The sequence below is a fragment of the Pleurodeles waltl genome, chromosome 4_1 (assembly GCF_031143425.1).
Source record: "Pleurodeles waltl isolate 20211129_DDA chromosome 4_1, aPleWal1.hap1.20221129, whole genome shotgun sequence".
In the NCBI taxonomy this organism is placed as follows: Eukaryota; Metazoa; Chordata; class Amphibia; order Caudata; family Salamandridae; genus Pleurodeles; species Pleurodeles waltl.
Genome location: NC_090442.1, coordinates 709,197,932 through 709,217,906, shown reverse-complemented (window position 1 = coordinate 709,217,906; position 19,975 = coordinate 709,197,932). Strand labels below are relative to the sequence as shown.

The 19,975-nt window shown below is 46.3% G+C and overlaps 1 protein-coding gene across 2 annotated transcripts in view; it reads left to right on the top strand.

The window, feature by feature from the left end:
- Positions 1-19,975, top strand: part of FBH1 (F-box DNA helicase 1) — a 925,111-nt gene that overhangs the window by 899,790 nt on the left and 5,346 nt on the right. For both annotated transcript variants that reach the window (XM_069229276.1, XM_069229275.1), the window contains one exon: positions 11,456-11,652. In XM_069229276.1, the coding sequence (XP_069085377.1) occupies positions 11,456-11,620 (165 nt within the window). In that variant the 3' untranslated portion in view covers positions 11,621-11,652. The remainder of the gene's footprint in view (positions 1-11,455; positions 11,653-19,975) is intronic.

Genomic DNA, 19,975 nt, shown 5'->3' with positions numbered 1-19,975 from the left:
TTTGTTTTTATAGAGCTGTTCATCCTAGTATACTGTGATACTGTGTCAGAGTTATTTACATTACAGACAATGAATCGTACAAGTGTGTAAATCAATATATAGGAAACGCTACAGAAGACAAGTTTAAAGTTTCCTTATTTTTGCATGATTATCAAAATAATTGCAAATGTTTAAAAGAACACACAAGATCGTTAGAAATTTTAAAAAAGTGCAGATAAAATAAGATGTGAAAAGAAGCATACTTTTGCATGCTTAAGCAAAAGCATTGCACATTTTCAAAAGAACATGCAAGATCATTACAAATTAGAAACAAAGGAGGTACAATAAGAACTAAAACGAAGTACCGGAAATGCTACAGAAGACAATGCGGGCTACAAAGTATACGAGACACATATAATCCACAGTGGCAAGTAATTAGTGTGGGGAAACATAAACTCTGGATTTAAAATGTAACAAACTAGGTAGGGTTATCTGCACTAATAGGAATGTATTTCTGCTCAAATAAAGCCTTTTAAACAGCTTTAATGAAATAAAAAATGGTTTCAAAACTGTAATGTTCTGAACTTGCGCATTGCAGTTTGCATGCAGCTCTTTGTAGCTGGGGCACAGGGATCACTGACAGCGTATCGGAAAAAAATATATAGTGTAGACAGAATATAATGCGATCCCGAAGATAATCGCGTGACCGCGATCCACATCCGTCTCGGGGCCCGTACCGCCTGGGTGAGCAGAGCTGGGTGATTGGTGACCCTGAGCCGACGCTCGAGCCCCGGCAGGACTGAGGGAGGCAAGAAGTCGGTGCCACGGCCCCGACGCGCGCGCCGGTGCCGGCCGCGGCCCCCATAGGAAACTAGCCTGCGGGTGCAGTGCCGGCCGGGACCTCCTGATTTGCGGCGCTGCTCAGCCTAGAGCGGGTTACGCCGGTGCGTGCCCGCTCAGACCATTCCCGTCTCCGAGGGGACGGCTGAAGACCTGGCTTGCATCCGCGACCTCCGGAGCCAAAAGTAAGTGCCTCTGCCGGCCCGAAGACCGGGCCGTGTATACAATCCTGTTGGACGGCCGCACAAGTGGAGGCCGCCATCTTGGAGCTACAAATCCCCGACGGGCCGCGGTTCTGCAGTCCCGGAGAGCCGACTCCACCTGTAAGGAGGCCCAGACTGCATGGATGCCCTCCACAAGAGCGCATTTGAGCAACAGCATCACCCCAAGTCCCCTGTGGCCCCCAGGAAGATAGAGTCTGCAAAGATTGGACTGCCTGCACAGATATCCTGGGTCTACATCAATCTGTCACACGCCACTCCTCAGGAGAAGAGAGGCAGCAGAAGAATAAATTGCGGAGGATCCCAAGCGCAAAACGGGTGCAGACAGTAACATAAGGTGAGCCTCTTGGCGACACTCTTCGGTTCGCAACTTACTACTACGCTAAGAATCTCCTTAAAACCCAAGACATCTAGAACAATCACTGCTTCTACCTAGTCTGGAAGCGTCAAATCCACACCTCCCTAGCATCATGAATCCCTGCTGACACTACAAATTGCAGGCCTCATAAGTAAACGGTTAACGCTTTTCGCTGCTCCTCCCCAAGTTATTCACCAGGCAGTCTCAAATTTAGAATGCATTGACAGGAAGTTTTGACAGTGGTTCCTTCAGTGCTAGAGGTGTATGCCGGGCTGTATGAGGTGGTGCTACCACTTGGACTGCTGAAAGCGATCCGACCGCACGGAGTATAATATCGCTGATTGCTGCTGGTTTGCCTTTGGACTCTCCTCTACTTCGCGGGTCCCGCTTGTGCAAAACCTCTGAGCTTCACTCCTCTGGGATACCGTCGGACTTGCTGTTTGCTGCTGGTTTGCCTTTGGGCTCTCCTCTTCGCGGGTCCCGCTGTGGCGTGAGAGCCGCTTGTGCAAAACCTACGGACAGTTTCAGTGAGGGACTGGGCGAGTGCAGGGCTGCGAGCGTCGGGACAGGACTACGTTTCCCAGTAGTCCTGTTAACCCGCGCCTCCTGTCACCTGGCCGCTCTCCCTGTAAAGCCACGCCCCACTCATAGCTTAACTTTTCTCTTATAAATTCAGTCAGCTACTTCCGCGTCGCGGGAGCGCGCGGGAGCGCCCGGAGATAAGCCCGGGACAAGGGCGGGACCGTCTGTGGCCGTCAGGGCACGCAGGAGGCTGGGCTGGGCCCACTCTCTTTCACCTGCATTTCCTTGATCCTACTTGGTATACGAAAAAGGTTCTGGGTATGCCATCATCAGCCCTAGGTGGAACAGCAGCGAAGGAGGGGGGAGCCAACATTGGGACTCTGGACAATTACTTTAAATCGGCAAAGGGTGATGGGGGATTCGAAACCTCTTTGGAGATGCGTAGGACAGAGCGTCGTCGCTCGATTGAACATATGAAAAATAGGCCCCTCAGTGACATAACTCCCTATCCTATCTCCCAAGAGGAAGGTTCCCTCAATGGCAGCCCGGATCTTTCATCCCAAGAAGACGTTCCCCTATTACTCCGGGATAGTTCTCCCATTTCTGGCCCACCTCCTAAACAAACTACGGACATCACTCCACTATTAGTTGCCAGTAGTTCGGCAGTTGACTTATTCACCCAAACACACACCAGAGCCAAAATCAAGATTAATAAGCTAAAGCAAACTGTGGTGGCAGAGGTGTATGACCTACCACCAAATAAACGCAGAAGGAAGATGAGGGGTGGTCAGGGGAAGAAAAAGATCCCCCACTCTGATTTTGGAAAGTCACTCAAGTCCGTACCTATGTTAGACAGGCCTTTAGTTAATGTGCAGAGGGCTACTCCCCTCAAGGGTACTAATATTATTACCACTGCTTCCATTAGCGACAAAGGGAAGAGCCCACTTAACACATTACTTCCCGGTAGCTCTTTGGGGAGCATTGAATCTTTAATTAGATCACTCTTGTTGCCCATTAGCGAGAGCTTGCAGAAAATAGAATTCAGGCTGACCACTCTGGAGGCAACTTTAACCACCCTGAAAATTTTGGACAACAAACAGAGTAGAACCACTGAGTCCATTCTACCAATAGGAACCTTCCCCAATATACAAAACCCACCGATCCACACGGTGCCTCCCTTGGGCACTACTGCCGCCCCTCTTTTACAGCCACTTATGGCTATCCCAGTTCCAATTTTACCTACTAACTCTAACATCCTACCATCAGAAACAGATGGCCCAGCACTCCAACGTATACTCCCTGGTAAGCCTGCCCCTAGACCACGAGGACCCGACCTACCACCAGAGGCTAACAGCCTCATGGTGGTGTTGGCTGGTGTTCCTTCTCTAGAATTGGGTGAAAATGAGAACTATCACTCACTCAAGAGGAAAACCATTAAATGGTTGAATTGGAACAGACCTCTTCCAGCTCACCTCAACAATGAGATCATTATGGTAAGAAGGGTACCATGGTTGGGGAAGTCGGGGAAATCAATAGCAGGGGACTGTATCATTGTGTCTTTTCGAGACCCTGGAACAGTACTATACATTTGTGCTGGGTCAAATAGATCACTGGATTCTACCATACAGACTTTGCCAGTTTCTTTCTTTTTCCCTCCCATTTGCTTGCACCATGACTTGTCACAAGGTAACTGGACAAGGGTGGAACGAAGATCCAGATACAGGGGATATGCTCCACGTCCAGTTTATCGACCTTCGGAGACTCCCTTTTTGGACCTCAATCGTTTTAATTGTCTGAATGGTCTGGATGGTGTGGACTGACTGCCCCCAAACTCGAACTTTAATCCCGTGACCTTGGATAATGGTCCCAGTAAACTGCCTGATCTGGCTGAATCCACTTCTGAAAATGACCCTGTTAGAGTAATTGGTGTAGTTTCTGGCTTTGGTACTGGCTCTTCCCCCCACTCCATCCCTGCAATCTGTTCTGTGGCTTCTCCAGCGCACATGAGACTAATTTGGTGGAATGTGGCTGGTTTAGCCAGCAAACTGGGCACCCAAGATTGGATAACTTACATTGAGTCCGGGGATGTTTGCATGTTCCAAGAGACTTGGGCAAGGGAAGATTATAACCATCAAGGTTACGAGTCATTTTCCATCTCGGCTAGGTGGGAGGGTAAGGGCCGCCCCTCTGGTGGACTCACAACTTGGGTGGCTTCCCACTTAGGATGTCAGGCTTCACGCCTACCGGTGCCATCAGATGATATCCTAGTGGTTTTATTAGCCTGGCCGAACTTAGCGAAACTTGCCCTGATAAATATTTACTCCAGGCCAGTGGGAGCTTCGCGTGAATCCCCCACTATAGAGGAGCTTTCAGTATATTTAGCGGAAATGCCAAGAGATATCCCTTACATAGTGGGAGGGGATTTAAATTCCCATTTCGAGCCGTTGGTCGGTCTCGTAGAGGGATTTCCCATGGAAGAAGTGTTCAGGTGGTCAGTACCCTCTGTTGTAGCACCTTCCCCAAAGGCATGGACGCCTGTGGCTTTGCAGATTACTGCTCTCACCCTAAAGCATGGAATTAGAGCCTGCAATGGACGTATTAAGTCTGATGTACCAAGCAAAACCACGTACAACAGAGTGGGAAGAGAGTCCCGCTTGGACTATGCTCTTGTACAGATAGTGAACTGGTCTTCTATCCTGGACTTTAGGGTGGTGGAGAGACTGGATAGTGACCATAACGCCCTTGAACTCGATCTTAGCCATCCTGGGCCAAAGGCCTCCATAACAACCATGGGGAAGTCCAAACCTGAACTACTATTAGACAATAACAGGAGAAGAATCAGGTGGGATAAACTAGCTATGAGCCAAGTGAAACTTTCGAAGCTCTACGCAGGTTTAATCCCCATTTTGGAAAAAGTGGGAGAGCTAGCCAACGATGTGGGGAATATAGTCCACCATGAGAAATTATATCAGGCTCATGAGGACCTTATAAAGGGAGCGGCCTCTGAGCTTTTTACCAGGGTCCAGAATCAGAAGAGGATCCAACAACATAACTCCTTATGGTACAATGCAGTCTGCAGGAAGGCAAAGGGAGAACTCCTCAGATGCATCAAGGAGGGAACAGATAGAGAGAAGCTGCGAGAAAGTAGACGGGCTTACAAAAAACTGGTCATCCATGCTAAAACCGAATGGGAGGAGAACCAGTGGGAGGAGCTTACCTCTTCCCTCGCAACAAGAGACCACCGAATGTTTTGGAGAGTAGTAAACGGGGGGTCGGGGAACCTCCATTCGGCAATAGAACCAAATATTGCAGCAGGGGTGTGGCAGGCACACTTCCAGTCTCTCTACAGCTCCGAGCAGGGAGAAACTAAGATTGATTTCGGTACTGGACTGGTAGAGTATGGCGGGGATTTGATAACAGTGGGGGAGGTGAAGGTAGCACTAATGGGACTTAAAGCTGGAAAGGCGCCAGGATTGGACGGCCTGCCCGGGGACCTGTTCAAGCAGGAGCCCGGTGTTTGGGCCCCCTATCTGGCTGCAGTGTTTAATGGAGTTTTGTGTGGCATGGAAATTCCGAGTACTTGGCTGGGGGCAGAGGTGGTTCCTATATTTAAAAAGGGCTCGCCCCTGCTCCCTGCCAACTACAGACCAATCAGTCTAATTGACGTGTCACAGAAGCTGTTTGGCAGGATACTGCTGAATCGGCTTCAGGACTGGGTGGAAGAAACGGGTGCCCTCAGTCCGTATCAGGCGGGATTTAGAAAGGGAGTTTCTACAGTGGACCAGGTTTTTCGTCTGAACGTTATCTATTGGAGGGCAGCAATATTGGAAGGGGGTAGTTTATACACTATATTTGTGGACCTGAGGGCTGCGTTCGACCTCGTGCCCAGAGGGAAACTCTGGAGTGTTCTGGCTGAGATGGGGGTCCCCCCAGACATCCTGATAATTTTAAAGAGATTGCACCATAATAACTATGCCCGGGTCAGGTGCGGGAAACACGGGGAATTAACGGACAGATTCCCCGTTGACAGGGGGGTTAGACAGGGCTGTGTATTGGCACCGACCCTGTTCTGCCTCTTCGTCAACGGGGTAATCGCCCATCTCAATGGAACTGAATACACTGATGCCCCAAAATTGAATGGCAGCAGGGTGCCTGCAATCATGTTTGCAGATGACACCCTGCTGCTGTCCAAAACCCCATGGGGATACAGAGGATCCTTGATTCTCTTGTGGCTTTTTGCACAGATAGGGGGTTAGAAATCAATGCTAACAAAACCAAGTTTATGGTTATGAACCCAACCCCAAGATCACGCCCGAACCCCTTACTGGGAGCTTCACGTTTAGAGAGAGTCTCCACCTTTGAATATCTAGGTGTAACGTTGAATGAAACCATGTCCTGGGGAACTCACCAGACTAGGGTTAATCTTAAATTAGTGCAGACCACTGGCGGCATTGCTCGGTTGATGAGAAGCTCCACATATCGACCGCTGGGGCCGCTTATCCAGATATACAAGGCACAGGCTAGAGGAGCTCTGATGTACGGGGCGGAACTGTGGGGTCACACAGCTTCCTGCAGTTTGTCTATAACTGAGAACAACTTCATTAGACAGATAGTAGCACTCCCGTCCAGTACTCCGCTCCTCCCCCTGAGGATGGATCTGGGTCTGAGACCAATAGCAGATGAATTAGGTCTCAGACCCATAGTCTTCTGGCGAAGGCTATGGAGCACCGGAGAACTCTCTTCTTATAGGGCGGAACTGAGGGAGTTTTTAACCCACCCTAAAGCTCTACAGATCCCGTGGATAAAATATATAAAAAAGTCCTGTATGGGATTGGGCCTCCCTGACCTGTGGTCGGATCCAGCTAACGCCTCACTTAGGATCCCACGAAGAGCTTTGGTCAGTGCTTACCACGAGCAGAAATTAGCTATGGCCCTAGACTGCAAGAATGAGGGGTCATTAACATCTGTATTCGCGCAAAGCAAGGACTCATACCGCCTGGAGAGGGTTCTGGATGCTATGTCTCCTGTGCTGGCCAGGAAGCTATTTCTCCAATGGAGATATGGCACATTGCCTCTGCGATCTTACACCTGCTCCTGGTCAACACTGCCATCTACCAAGCTATGTCCGACATGTATGGGAGCAGAGGAAAGCGATCTGCATGTGGTCTTGTTTTGTCCAACTTACAAGGCCGCCAGGAAATATTGGCTCCTACCACTTATTAGAAACCTTGGTTTTAGGGAGTACCTCCCGGTGTACAGAATTTTAAAAACTGATGTTTCAGGTCCAATTGTGTTTGCACTAGCCAAATTCCTTACCAATGTCTGGCATATTCGTACCCGTATTTTAAAGTTGCAGGCTCCTATCTAACTTTAAGTTTTTATTTTAATTGTATGGTCTTTTATCTGATGTGCTTCCTGTTTACTCTTCCTTGATGGTTTTACATGTTCATATGTGTGTTTTTTGTGTACATCTTTTATGGCCAAATTGGCCGAAATAAAGATTAATTGATTGATAATGTCACATATATTGCTTACCAAAAAATCGAGAGTGTAAGCAAAAATAGGTTAGTATAGATTTACTATCCTTAATGTCATGTCTATGTATCTTAAAGACATATATATATGTCGTCAAGGAACATACATGTGAAGTTATTTGTAGGAAAAGTTTGATTACCTATAGAAACTTACCTTCATGATATTTTTGGCTTCGAAATTCTTGACACAATATTTCGTCCCCTGATAATATTATTTCCAATATTCTGTCTAACCACTAGTGCATAACTGACCCTGCTGTATAAGAATGAGTGTAACTTGAACTGCAAAGAACAAAAGGACATCTGTGCAAAAGCAGAAACCCACTTGGCTGTCTACATAAAATACAAATCTATGATCTGCATGTTACATGTTGTGCTTTGTAGTAGGCACATTAACTCTCTATGCTACTATCATGTGTCAGAACTGACACTAGGCAAATTCAGAGCTCTCCAGCAAGTACATTAATCGCCAGAGTTATCTTGGCATCATTATTGTGTCAAAAGTGCTGGTCACAGAAAGAACTCTGCTGCAGGCGCTTTTAACCCCATAAGATATTTTGAACTGATGTTAGTGCCTGTTGCCACAGTGCCAGTCGTACCACCCTAAAACTGGCTCCAAGCAAATGCCTTTTGCTCTTTTTGATACACAACTCACAAAATAGCAGATAGGGAAGCTTGCTTCAAGCAAAAGCCTCTTGCTCTGTATGATTAACATCTCACAAAATAGCTGACAAGGAAGAGGGTGGGATCTGATCTACTTGCCTGTCTTGAAAATCTCACATCGGAGTTTTTTGTGTTTTTGTGCATCCCACACAGTACTCATTTGTGACCTTCCACCTGCTGTATTCACTTGTAAGCATCACATATGGACACTATTTTCTAGTGTTTAGAAGTATCAGAATCAGCCCCTTATATTTGTGTTCATCACGAACACTCACTTCTGAACTATACCCACACTCATCTTTTGTTGCATATCTCACTATATCTATCTTCAGTGCAAGTATATAACTTACTAAACTTCTTGCGTATTTCACATTTTAAGCATTTCTCTTCCACCCAAACACTGTTGATATCATTTTTACAAACATCTAAAAAATGATGCTTATTCTTATTGCAAAATTGTCTCATAGGATTCTCATATTTGTGTGAAAGATATGCAGTTTTAGTGGACTCTACACTCATCTCATCCATCTGCAAACACTCTTCCCATGAATGAGGCCACACAAGTTTGAAGTTTTTGTACACTGAAGGCCCTGTAAATGTGTTGAAAATAAAGCCATTGTGTCCAGTGTGCTCGACGATCTGTGTAAAAGCTGTACAAAAAGTACTGGATAACTACAAACTTATTCTGGAAACTCTAGCACAAATACCAAATTCCAAGATAAGTGGCAATGATTCTGCGTGTGCTTGCTGTTTGCTGGCACAAGTTTAGAAAGGAACAACTTTCATAGATGTTCAGATTGGTCTCCAAGTACTGCAGCTTCGTGAATGTTTGAAGATTGCCACGCAAGGATGCTGGGCAACCTATATAAGGACTACTACTAGCTGCTGTGAATGTAGCAAAAAGTGCAATACTAAAGCTTTGTAGTGATGGCTCTTTTGACAGTCTGTACAACTCCAATAACCAGTTTAGTGTTTATACTACGAAGTACCATCTTAATGCCACTGAACTGCTATGACTGTGGTGACAAATGATGGAGCAGCAGACATGTTTTATCCTGTAACTGTCAGGGATTACTAGCACCCTCAGTATTTAGAAAAAACTTAAATAGCTGCTTTAAACAAGCAATAGCAGTGACATTATTGCTCAGTACGAACAAATTGACCCCTCACTGCATTATGGAGTATATTAAAGTACTCTTCAGTCTTGCAACTGGTAGACATACTCCAATAAATACTTTCAACAGAGAGAGATTTATTTACATAGCTTGATAACCCCCTAAAGATCCTTTTAAATATTTCAGTATCTTCTTGGAGGCTGAAAAGAAGCTTCAGTGATCATCGCTGACTGAAAACTTGGCTAAGATCAGCTTTGCCCCAGAAAAGACTGAATCGTGCTGCCATGTGCAACATACATAAAGAGATGGTGGATTGATTTAATACAAAAACAATAGCAAAATAATTTGTTTCCTGTTTCGAATAGGGCAAGAAAATATTAGATTTTTCAACTTAAAGTTCATTATTTTATTATAGATGCCTGCAACAAGTAAGAATGGTTTCTAACTACCCAGTTGCATTTTGAGGTTTAGGAATGTCTCTGAGAACATTTAGTTTGATCTTATTTTTTTTTCCTCACTCCTTTATTTGCTTGAACAAGGTTCATCAACATGTATTTTCACATTTGGCTTAATTATTTTGCAAATATAAATAGCAATAAAACATACCTTCAAACAGTAACAACATCCTACCTTTCTCCCTATTTCACTTCAAAACTTTAGGATTGTGTATGTTATCGGAGCCTGCAGTTCGCAAGCAACCGGCGATTTGTATAGGGTCATTGGAAAGTCCCTAAAGCTGTCTCTGTCCCTCCCTAGAAATGTATTGTCTCCTACGCCTCTGTGAGGACGCCACATTCTTTTTTAGAAGGTGATGTCAGAATTCAGTGTTAAAGTTTAGGCGTTGACCTATTTTTTCTAGACGCCCTTTTCAATTAATGAGAGTGTTCTTTATGATTTATAATCAATGATAGTACCGAAATTCGGTTTATAGCTAGGCCTGGGCGGAATTTGCGGAACTCCGTGAAGTGACCAAAAAACTCTGTCATGCCACGCGGAGTTCTGCAAGCAGGAGAGTGCGTTCAGTCGCAACGTTCGCGCTGATTTTTAGCACCGGGAATTTGTCCTGCACTGAAAAAATCTGCGCAAACAGCACCACCACGGTGCAAGAGGTTGCTGCTTCTTTTCTGCTACTCGAGTAGATTTTCTACTCAAGCAGCAGCTTCTTCTACGCAAATGGAATGTTTCTCAACGCGAGCAGTAGCGACTATCCACTTTGAGAAATCTCACCCGGAGGTGGTTCGGAGTAAGATTTTACTGGCTCGCCAGCTTAACATTTGCGAGCGTGGACGAGGAAAAAACTCAGCTGTGCGGAGTTTTTCAGAACTCCACGCTCTAAGCAGAGCGTGAAGTGAGACAAACTCTGCAAGCGGAGCAGAGTTCACCGCCCACCCCTATTTATAGCATACAACATGCTTGGGAAAAATGTTATCCCATCTACCGGCAGCCAGACCTTTATGGCCCAGATAGGTTGCGGCCTCTATTCTGGAGAGCAGACTTGTGCAATAAGGTACAAAGCGACTTAAGTGATCGTCCATCACCCTGTGTTTCTGACGAGCTTCTGCGAAGCTACACTAACGCTTTTTTGCAAACACTTTGCCTTTGATTGACTAGATTTATGTGCACATCGGTTACGTTTTCCGTAATATTTTTTGGGTTATTGGAACTTTCTATAAAGTTACCATCCTAGATGTTATCTTCTATAACCTATTTGATTGCTAGGAATTTTGTTTCGACCCATCTGGAGCTGTCTAGGAGTGGATGTACCGCCGTGTCAACTTGTATATTAGTAGTCCTGTATATTCCTTCTTCCAAACAATATAAAGACAAGCTCTGCTGTCCGGATCTGTTTTCACCGAAGCAAGGGGAACGCGGACTGATGGGGGTGCTGAGAGCCAGGTGAGGTGAAGAGGACTGACTGACTGACTGTCTTTACACAGGTGGGGGCATGCTTGTGACTGGCCTTCAGTTGTAAGCTGTTTTTATCCGGGGCGTAATGCACTCATGTCCTCTGACCTCTCGGCCCAGGTTCCTCACAAAGCTCGAGATAGGGGAGTTAACAGCGGAAGGGTGGCTGTATTCAGAAAGTTTTATTCATCATTAAAAACAGTCAAAAAGAAATCCAAGGAAAAACAGTTAATACAACTGGTTTATGATGCGTGACTCAGAATTTCTTTACACAGCCTACTCAAGCATCTTACCTACTTATGTATTGCTGTTTTTCAGATCGGCATCCAGAATGACGCCTATCTCTGCCCTTCCTGTGTTGAGCAACGACTTGGTCCATATACCTTCCTAACCGCAGAATCATCGCTAGTAAAATCCATGCCGTACACCATCGAAGATGTGGTGATGTCAAGCCACCAACTTTTGCTGTTGCAGGTTATATGATGGCTGCGGGAAAAATTCAGCTTCTGAACTGGGTATATATATATGTTTTTTGTATACCTTTCACAACTCTTTCTAAGGATTTTGTATTGCTATCTCAGTTCGTATTTCAATTATACAACGAATACATGAAGTTGCAGTGTAAAGGGTGGCCTCTAGTGAATACATCCATGTCTGCTGAGGACCTCAACACCCCCTCCTTCAGTCTGCAGAATAGTATTCCTTGCGGCCAACCTCAGTCTACACTTGTTGCCCACATTTCACATTCATAAAACATACTGAGAATAGGTAATTGTGAATGACGTTTATATCAATGCAATTTAAGTTATCCGAACATAAAAAAAACACACATTTATAGATTAATACTAAGACACTGCTGTGGGTAAACATCAAAAGTAGATTGTTTTTACCAAATGTAAACATACGTGATACAATCAAGGTGAAACAGGTCATGGGTTTCTTGTGTTCCAGCTTAGGAGCTGGCTTGGCAGTTCAAGCTGGACTGTTCCTGTTGGAGCAGGGTAAGAACAGATTGGCATATGGCTGGAGCAAAACAACGAGATAGAAGACCCACCCCGAGTGATTGCAAGTGGGTAGACTTATTGCAGGCATTTCTCCCATCACTTATTGTGTGATTGATACATATCACACATCACCCACACCAAAGCATTGCTTTTGAGCTATTTTCTGCTGCAATAGAATATATAGTATATGTTGACATAGGACAGTTGGAAGTTTTGGAACATAATGTTCTTCAACACTGGATCATTCACAAAAGCTCATGCTTTTTGTTGTTACTTCCATTTTTTATACCAGCTGGACTTTTGGGTGCTGCTTTGTAGGTTCTCTTTTTTTTATTGCCAATAACAAAGGCACATGGTACACCTCATCACCACCACATACAATGAACATAGACTTAACGAGAACAGTTTCGTACTCACCTAAAATAGGTCATGCTTTTTGCCCTAATTGCAATAAAAACCTACTTATTCCATTCTCATATAGCAGGTTTTACGAACCCTTGTTCCATGGAGGCTCTGAATGAGGAGAAAGGAAAGGAGATACATTGTTTACAAGGGAGCTCAACAGGGTATCAGATCGAGGAGGAGGTGCCTCCTCAAATGATTCTCAGTGAAGATACGTCAAATGACATCCTTCATACCTTCCTCCCTTATTAGTCATCGATTCTCCAAGAAACTCAGATTGGAAGACCTAGCATTGTTTATCAAGAATGTAGAATTTTAGAGGAGAATACTATTAGAGTTGTAAATTCCTAACTGGACTTTTCTTGCCATGGGGAGGAGGGGCAGGAAAGAAAAGGTGACGGGTGGAAAGGAGAACAAGTTTTTTACAGCAGGCAGTCCCGCTGTGTAAAACTTGAAAGCCCCATAGAGGCAGGAAACAAAAACATAGTTTGTCCAAAACAACGGAAAAACTATCTAGGCGTAATTAAATTGTACTTGGCTGGTGCTCCTCACCCAAGAACAGGAAGTGACATGTCGCTACCAAACCCTTTACAAGGCAGCAAAACAAGAGCAACACTCCCATCAACCTATGGTAAGGGTCAGGCAGGCAGAAGCAAAGTCCTTTACTCCATTCCAACAGATCTTGCAGACAGTGCATGCACGCTGCCTAGGCTCGACCTAAAAATATGTTCTTGTTGAAGATCCTCTTTTCGCAATGCAGCTAACAAAGGTGTAGGAAAGTAGTCTTTTTCTAGCTTAGTTACCCCCACTTTTGGCCTGTTTGTCAGCGTGTATGACTGTTTCACTGGGATCCTGTTAACCAGGACCCCAGTGACTGTACTCTCTCCTCTAAATTTGGTTGCTGGTAACTCTTTATCCACACAACTGACATATTGGTGCCCCCATGTAAGTCCCTAGTATATGGTATGTAGGTACCCAAGGCATTGGGGTTCCAGCGGATCCCTGTAACAGCAGTTAAACTGCCCCTCCATAGGGAGCCCATGCAGAGGGGATTCTGCAGGCCTGCCATTGCAGTCTTCATGACCCAGGTTCATGCACCCGGTTTCACTACAGGTCACTGTAAGTCACATCTATGGTAGGCCCTCTCAGCCCAGAGGGCAGGGTGCAGGTACTTGTGTGTGAGGGCACCCCTGCACTAGCAGAGGTGCCCCTACGAACTCAAGCCCCATTTTACTGGACTTTGTGAGTGCAGGAACAATATTTTATATGTGTACCCGATCTAGGTCACTACCTATGTCCAGCTACTCCGAACCTGGGCATGTTTGCTATCAAACATGTTGGAATCATACCCCAATACTGTTGCAGGTATTGGAAGTAGGATTACATGCGGTCTGAGGGCTCCTTAGAGGACCCCCAGCATTGCTACCACCAGTCTTATAGGGTTTTCCAGCCAACCCAGCTGCTGCCACCCCTCAGACAGGTTTCTGCCCTCCTGCTGCTTCATCTGATCAAGCCCAGGAAGGCAGAACAAAGGATTTCCTTTGGGAGAGGGAGGTAACACTTTCTCCCTTTGGAAATAGATGTGACCGGCTTGGGAGGGGTAGCCTCCCCAAGCTACTGGTTTGCTTTGAAGGGCACATTTGGTGCCCTCTATGTATAAACCGGTCCACATCAGTTCAGGGAACCCCAGTCCCTGCTCTGGTGCGAAACTGGACAATGGAAATGGGAGTGACCACTCCAGTGGTGGTGCCCAGTGCTCCTCCAGAGGGTCCCTGGGTTCTGCCATCTTGATTCCAAGGTTGGTAGGGAACTCTGGGAGCATCTGAGTGGCCAAGCCAGGCAGGTGATGTCTGAGGCACCCCTTGATGTGTAGTTACCTGGTTAGGTGACCCAGCCCCCTCTTTGGGCTATATACGGTCTTCCTCTGGCGTGGGTCCTCAGATTAGGCTTGCAAGATTCCAGCAGGACTCCTCTGCAACCTCTGCTTCCTGCCAGCTTTGCAACATTTTCCCGGCCGTGGATCCTCAGAAGACTGTAGCTCTTCAGCCTGCACAAGAAGAAGGAATCTCCCTTGGGGGGAAGGCATCACTTCCCTGTAACTACAGGTACCTGGCTGCAACAACGACCAGCTGTGTGGATCTCCCCTCATCCTGAGTGGCGTGGGTCCTGCATCACTGGTGGGGGTCCAGAGAGTTTCCCTTGGTCCTCTCTACCAGCTGTTGCACTTTGGTGGTTGTAAGTCCATTCCACTCCGCGCAAGACAGTACCCCAGTGCACCACATCTTTTGTAGCTGCCAAGGCTTGTTTGCTTCAACTTCAAGGGGAACTTCAAGCAACACGCAGCTCCAGCCCCCAGCACTCCCTCCTGCAACTCCTGGGCCTCTGCGTGGTCCTCTGACGACGTGGGAGCCACTCCTGAGGTGCTGCGTGGGCTGCTTCAGCGACTTCTGTGTCCCTGTCCTGCGGGACACCTGTGGGTGCTGCCTCTGCTCCTATGGGCCTTCTGCGACACGGAGGGTCTCATGTGACTCCCCCTCATGGGTAGAGTCCTCCTGGACCTTACTGGTCCCCGGCAGCACCTCTTTTCCTCCAACCACGAATTTGCCTTTGCCAAGGCTTGTTGGTGGAAATCCTTCACCGACACCCATCTGCAATCCAGCTTCCAGCTTGGGACACCTTTTGCACGCCTCAGGAACTCTTCTCCAGCTTCTGTACTGCAGTGCAGACGTGTCTTGCTTCTTCGTCTGCCAACTCCAAAAGGTACCCCTAGGTCGGTAGTACCTCCTACTCCCCCTGGACTGCAGACACTTCTAGACTTGGTTACCGCCATGGTCATCCGCCGCTTCTCCGTACTGCCCGCCAGGGCGGAGACGACCGCTGGGCTGGAGACCTGGGTCTCCAGCCCGGCGGCCGTGACAATACCGCCGCCGGTATTTTGACCCGGCTTACCGCCGTGGATTTCCAGTAGTAGGAACCGCCATGAAATCCATGGCGGTAAGCACTATCAGTGCCAGGGAATTCCTTCTCAGAAGTCATGCCCAGCACCAACTGGCATGCAACCTCTTGTTAATCCTTCTGACTTTTATACTTTTGTCTCCCTTATGGTAGAGCCCAGACTTTACACTACCTATTTAGCGCGGATTCTGATAACATCAGCAATGAGGAAGGTGACAAATATGTTTCCCAGTATGATGATGACAACTGGTACAAGGAGTTACAGGATACCAGTGGGCTTAACTCTTCACCTTGTATCTCCCCCAAGTCCTGCTATGGAGGAAAGAGATTATTTTGCTGTTGTTATGCGAAGGGTAGCTGAAGCTTTAGTCTTACTATTGCCTACCATGGAGGTTAAAACAAATTGTTAGAACCCCTTTCAGATGGTCAATGGGTAAGCAGGAGTGACAGAGCCCAACTGTGGTTGTTTAGGAAATCCATGGCGGTAAGCACTATCAGTGCCAGGGAATTCCTTCCCTGGCACTGACAGGGGTCTCCTCCACACCCCACCCCCACCCCGACTCCCTCTCCTACACCCCCCACCACCCCTGCCACCCCCAAAGGGTGGCAGGACCCCTCTCCCCACCCCGACCCCCGACATTACCTGACACACACACACTCGACATGCACGCAGGCACCACCAACACACATACACGCACACACCGACATACATGCCAACATCCACACACACAGTCACACGCACACCCACATTCAAACATAACACGTGCACATCCATACAGACATACCTAGAGACATACACGCACTCATTCCCAAAACACGCACCACCCCCGCAAGCATACACACACTCACACACCCCCTCTACATACACCCACGCACACCCCCATGCACGCACACAACACACAACACACAACACCCTCTCCACCCCCCTCCCCTAACGGACGATCGACTTACCTGTTCTGTCGATCCTCCGGGAGGGGACGGGAGCCATGGGGCAGCTCCGCCGACACCACACCCCCAACAGAACACCGCAGCGCAGAATCACAGGACGTGATTCGCTGGGCGGTGTTCTGTTGGCGTGGCGGTGGAGGTGGAGCAACCTCCACTTCCCCGACGCCCGTCACTGTGGCTGTTGGCAGCTCTCTGTCTGAAAAATGACGTAGAGCTCCCAACAGTCATAATACGCCGAGCGGAAAACCGCCACCACTGGCGGAATTCAGCACGGCGGTCCCTCGGCGGTCTTGTGAAAAGACCGCCGAGGTTGTAATGACCCCCATTATGTACATACATTACTACTCCATTGCATGGGCACCTCTAGTATACTCACAACTCCTACCTCACCCTCTGCGGGGAAAACAATCTAAGATGGAGTTGACGCCCATGCGCAGTGGAGCCGAAAGGGACGAGTCACTTGGTCTCGTGACTCGAAAAGACTTCTTCGAAGAAAAACAACTTGTAACACTCCGAGCCCAACACTAGATGGCAGGATAATGCACAGCATGTGAATCTGCAGCGTCTCATGCCACAAACAGATGTACACTGGGTAAGTGACATTTTCCATATGTATATATATCTTGCTATATATATATATATGTGTGTGTAGTATTTACTTACCTCCTATTTGAGGGTTGCCTCGCTAGTATTTTCTAATACAGTGTTTCAGAATAAAGTACCTTTATTTTTGTACAACCAAGTGTTTTCTTTCTTGTGTGTAAGTACTGTGTGACGGTAGTGGTATTGCAGGAGCTTTGTATGTCTCCTAGATAAGCCTTGGCTGCTCATCCACACACCAGGCCAGCTTTCTGCAAAAGGCCACTGACTGAAATTGGAATGTTTAGACTTTCTTTACTTTTCGTGAATAGATTGTTTATAAAACAATGAACAATGCTCCTGGGTAGTGGAATTATGCTGTTCTATGCCTGCGGAACTGTCACATAGATTTACAGCACTTGTCTCAAAATATACTACTTAATTTGCAGATTTTAGCCAAAAAAGTTTTTTGTAGCTCAACTGTATCAAAACGAAAATGTCAGAGAATGTAGTGCATATTATTTCTTCTTTGCAGCACAGTGTAGATAACCGAGGCTCTTAATTTGGTGTTCTTTTGCTTTTAAATAGTAAAGTGTTTGGGGACTACCATTATGATGGAAAAACCCATATTTCACAGGAACATGTGAAATGTTTCCGCTATTTCATGGGTCAATGTGAATTATGAGTTTTTATACGACTATATTTTGTGCAATAAAAGCACATAAACGTGATTATCGGTCTTATTTAACGGTTTCTTGTGAAAAATTAGTTTCATCTTCATAAGGACAGTTCCCAAACCACTCTGCAGAGTTTATAATTGTCAGGGCTACTCGGAATATGCAACATGGTTATCTAAATTATGCAGCAAAATAGGCAAATTGTCGTGGTGCGTTTTCTGGCAGTATTATGTTCATTCGAGCTAGAAACAATTTTTTTTTGTGAACTCTGCAAATTATGTGGGAAATCCATAATTATGTAGTGTATATACTGTAGGCATAGAGTTGCATTAATTCACGAGCCATCACTGTTCTCCAATGGTTTATCAACAATTTGTTAACAAAAGACAACACACATTCTAATCTTAATAAGTTCCCATTGTTAGATGCACTTAAAGATAATTTTTGTAAGGTAGCTCCCACAAAACAAAATATTTAACAAGTAGCATACTATTATGATCCTTTATTGTCACCTTGGGGTTCTGGTGATTTTTTATTACACCGGAATCCCTCAATTGCAATATTGGATCATAGAAATTGGATACTTCTAACCATATATTTCTCACCTTGTGAATACTCCCAGCATTAGGCTGGATCTGGAAACTTTTCAGCAGTACCTCTGCACCTATTAGATGGCATCATGCTGGTGTTACCCTGCTCTGGAAGTCCCTCACAGAGCAGCATATCAACGCCACCCATGCATGCTGATGTCCGTTTCTGATACCCTGCACCTCCTGTGCGTTTCTGGAGCTTCTCCTGGTCCTTTTACCCGAGTTTTCCTCACAGTTATCCAGTATGCAAGGGAAATGTTACCCCTAAAACAACAGGTTTCAAACCATGCAGGGGACTGTTGCAAATAAAGATGTGTTACAGACCTGCATTGTCTGTTTGTGGAGTCCGAGGCCCGACCCCGGTTCAAGGTCTTGTGGCAGCTGTACACAGAAGAACACAAAAACAGTTCGGGAATGCAAAGCCAACTTTAGATCGTCAAACACAAGAAGACTCCATGCCGTAGCTGGTCAAAGTCTAAAGGAAGACAGTTCCCACTGCAGGTTCTTGTCACTGGTTTTTATCACGGTCAGTCATTGGGTAAGTGAAAGAAGAAACATAAAAGATCTATGCGGGAAACAGCACCTTCCTTTCACTCTTGAACTTCAGTCAGGGGGCCTCCTTCTTGCTCCCGATCTCCATTGTAACCGATTCTGTCCCTGGTCTGACACACTCTAACCTTCCAGGTCCTTTGACCACATTGCAACAAGTCTGTGCTTGGGAGTACATAGGGAGGCTAGACTGACAATATTCAGCACTTCACTGGCTCCCACTGGCACACCCGGGCTCCTGCTGGTACGCGTTTGGGCCCCAAGCATCCATAGGGGCCTCCAGTCAGACTTCCGTCAGCAGGACTGCCCTCAGCATCATCTGTGCCCATGGATCCATATTGGTTCCAGCACCAACGCCGGTGCCCGCTTCGACCTGGGGCCACCAACTTTTCTAGTCCTGTTTGTCACCGCCAACGCAGACGCTGTAGGAGTATTTGCAGCTTATTGAGTTACCTGACTTTGAAATGAATCCACCACAACCTTGCCAGAAGTCATGCCCAGCACCAACTGGCATGCAACCTCTTGTTAATCCTTCTGACTTTTATACTTTTGTCTCCCTTATGGTAGAGCCCAGACTTTACACTACCTATTTAGCACGGATTCTGATAACATCAGCAATGAGGAAGGTGACAAATATGTTTCCCAGTATGATGATGACAACTGGTACAAGGAGTTACAGGATGCCAGTGGGCTTAACTCTTCACCTTGTATCTCCCCCAAGTCCTGCTATGGAGGAAAGAGATTATTTTGCTGTTGTTATGCGAAGGGTAGCTGAAGCTTTAGTCTTACTATTGCCTACCATGGAGGTTAAAACAAATTGTTAGAACCCCTTTCAGATGGTCAATGGGTAAGCAGGAGTGACAGAGCCCAACTGTGGTTGTTTAGGCATTTTACTCCTGATGTACTGTGGCCCAACCGTCCATGGGTCCTGAGCAACCAGGGCAACTACTCCTTCAGCACTTGACTATCAGTATTCGGGTAAGTCAAGCAAACCAAAGCATCTCAGGGAAGGGGGTTGAGCTAGGTGCAAGGTGAACACAGGCTCAAGACTCAAAATACATTCAGCAACTCCAATAAATGAACATCCAGTCAGATACTCGCTTTATTGACAAAAGTAGTATTTATATACAAACA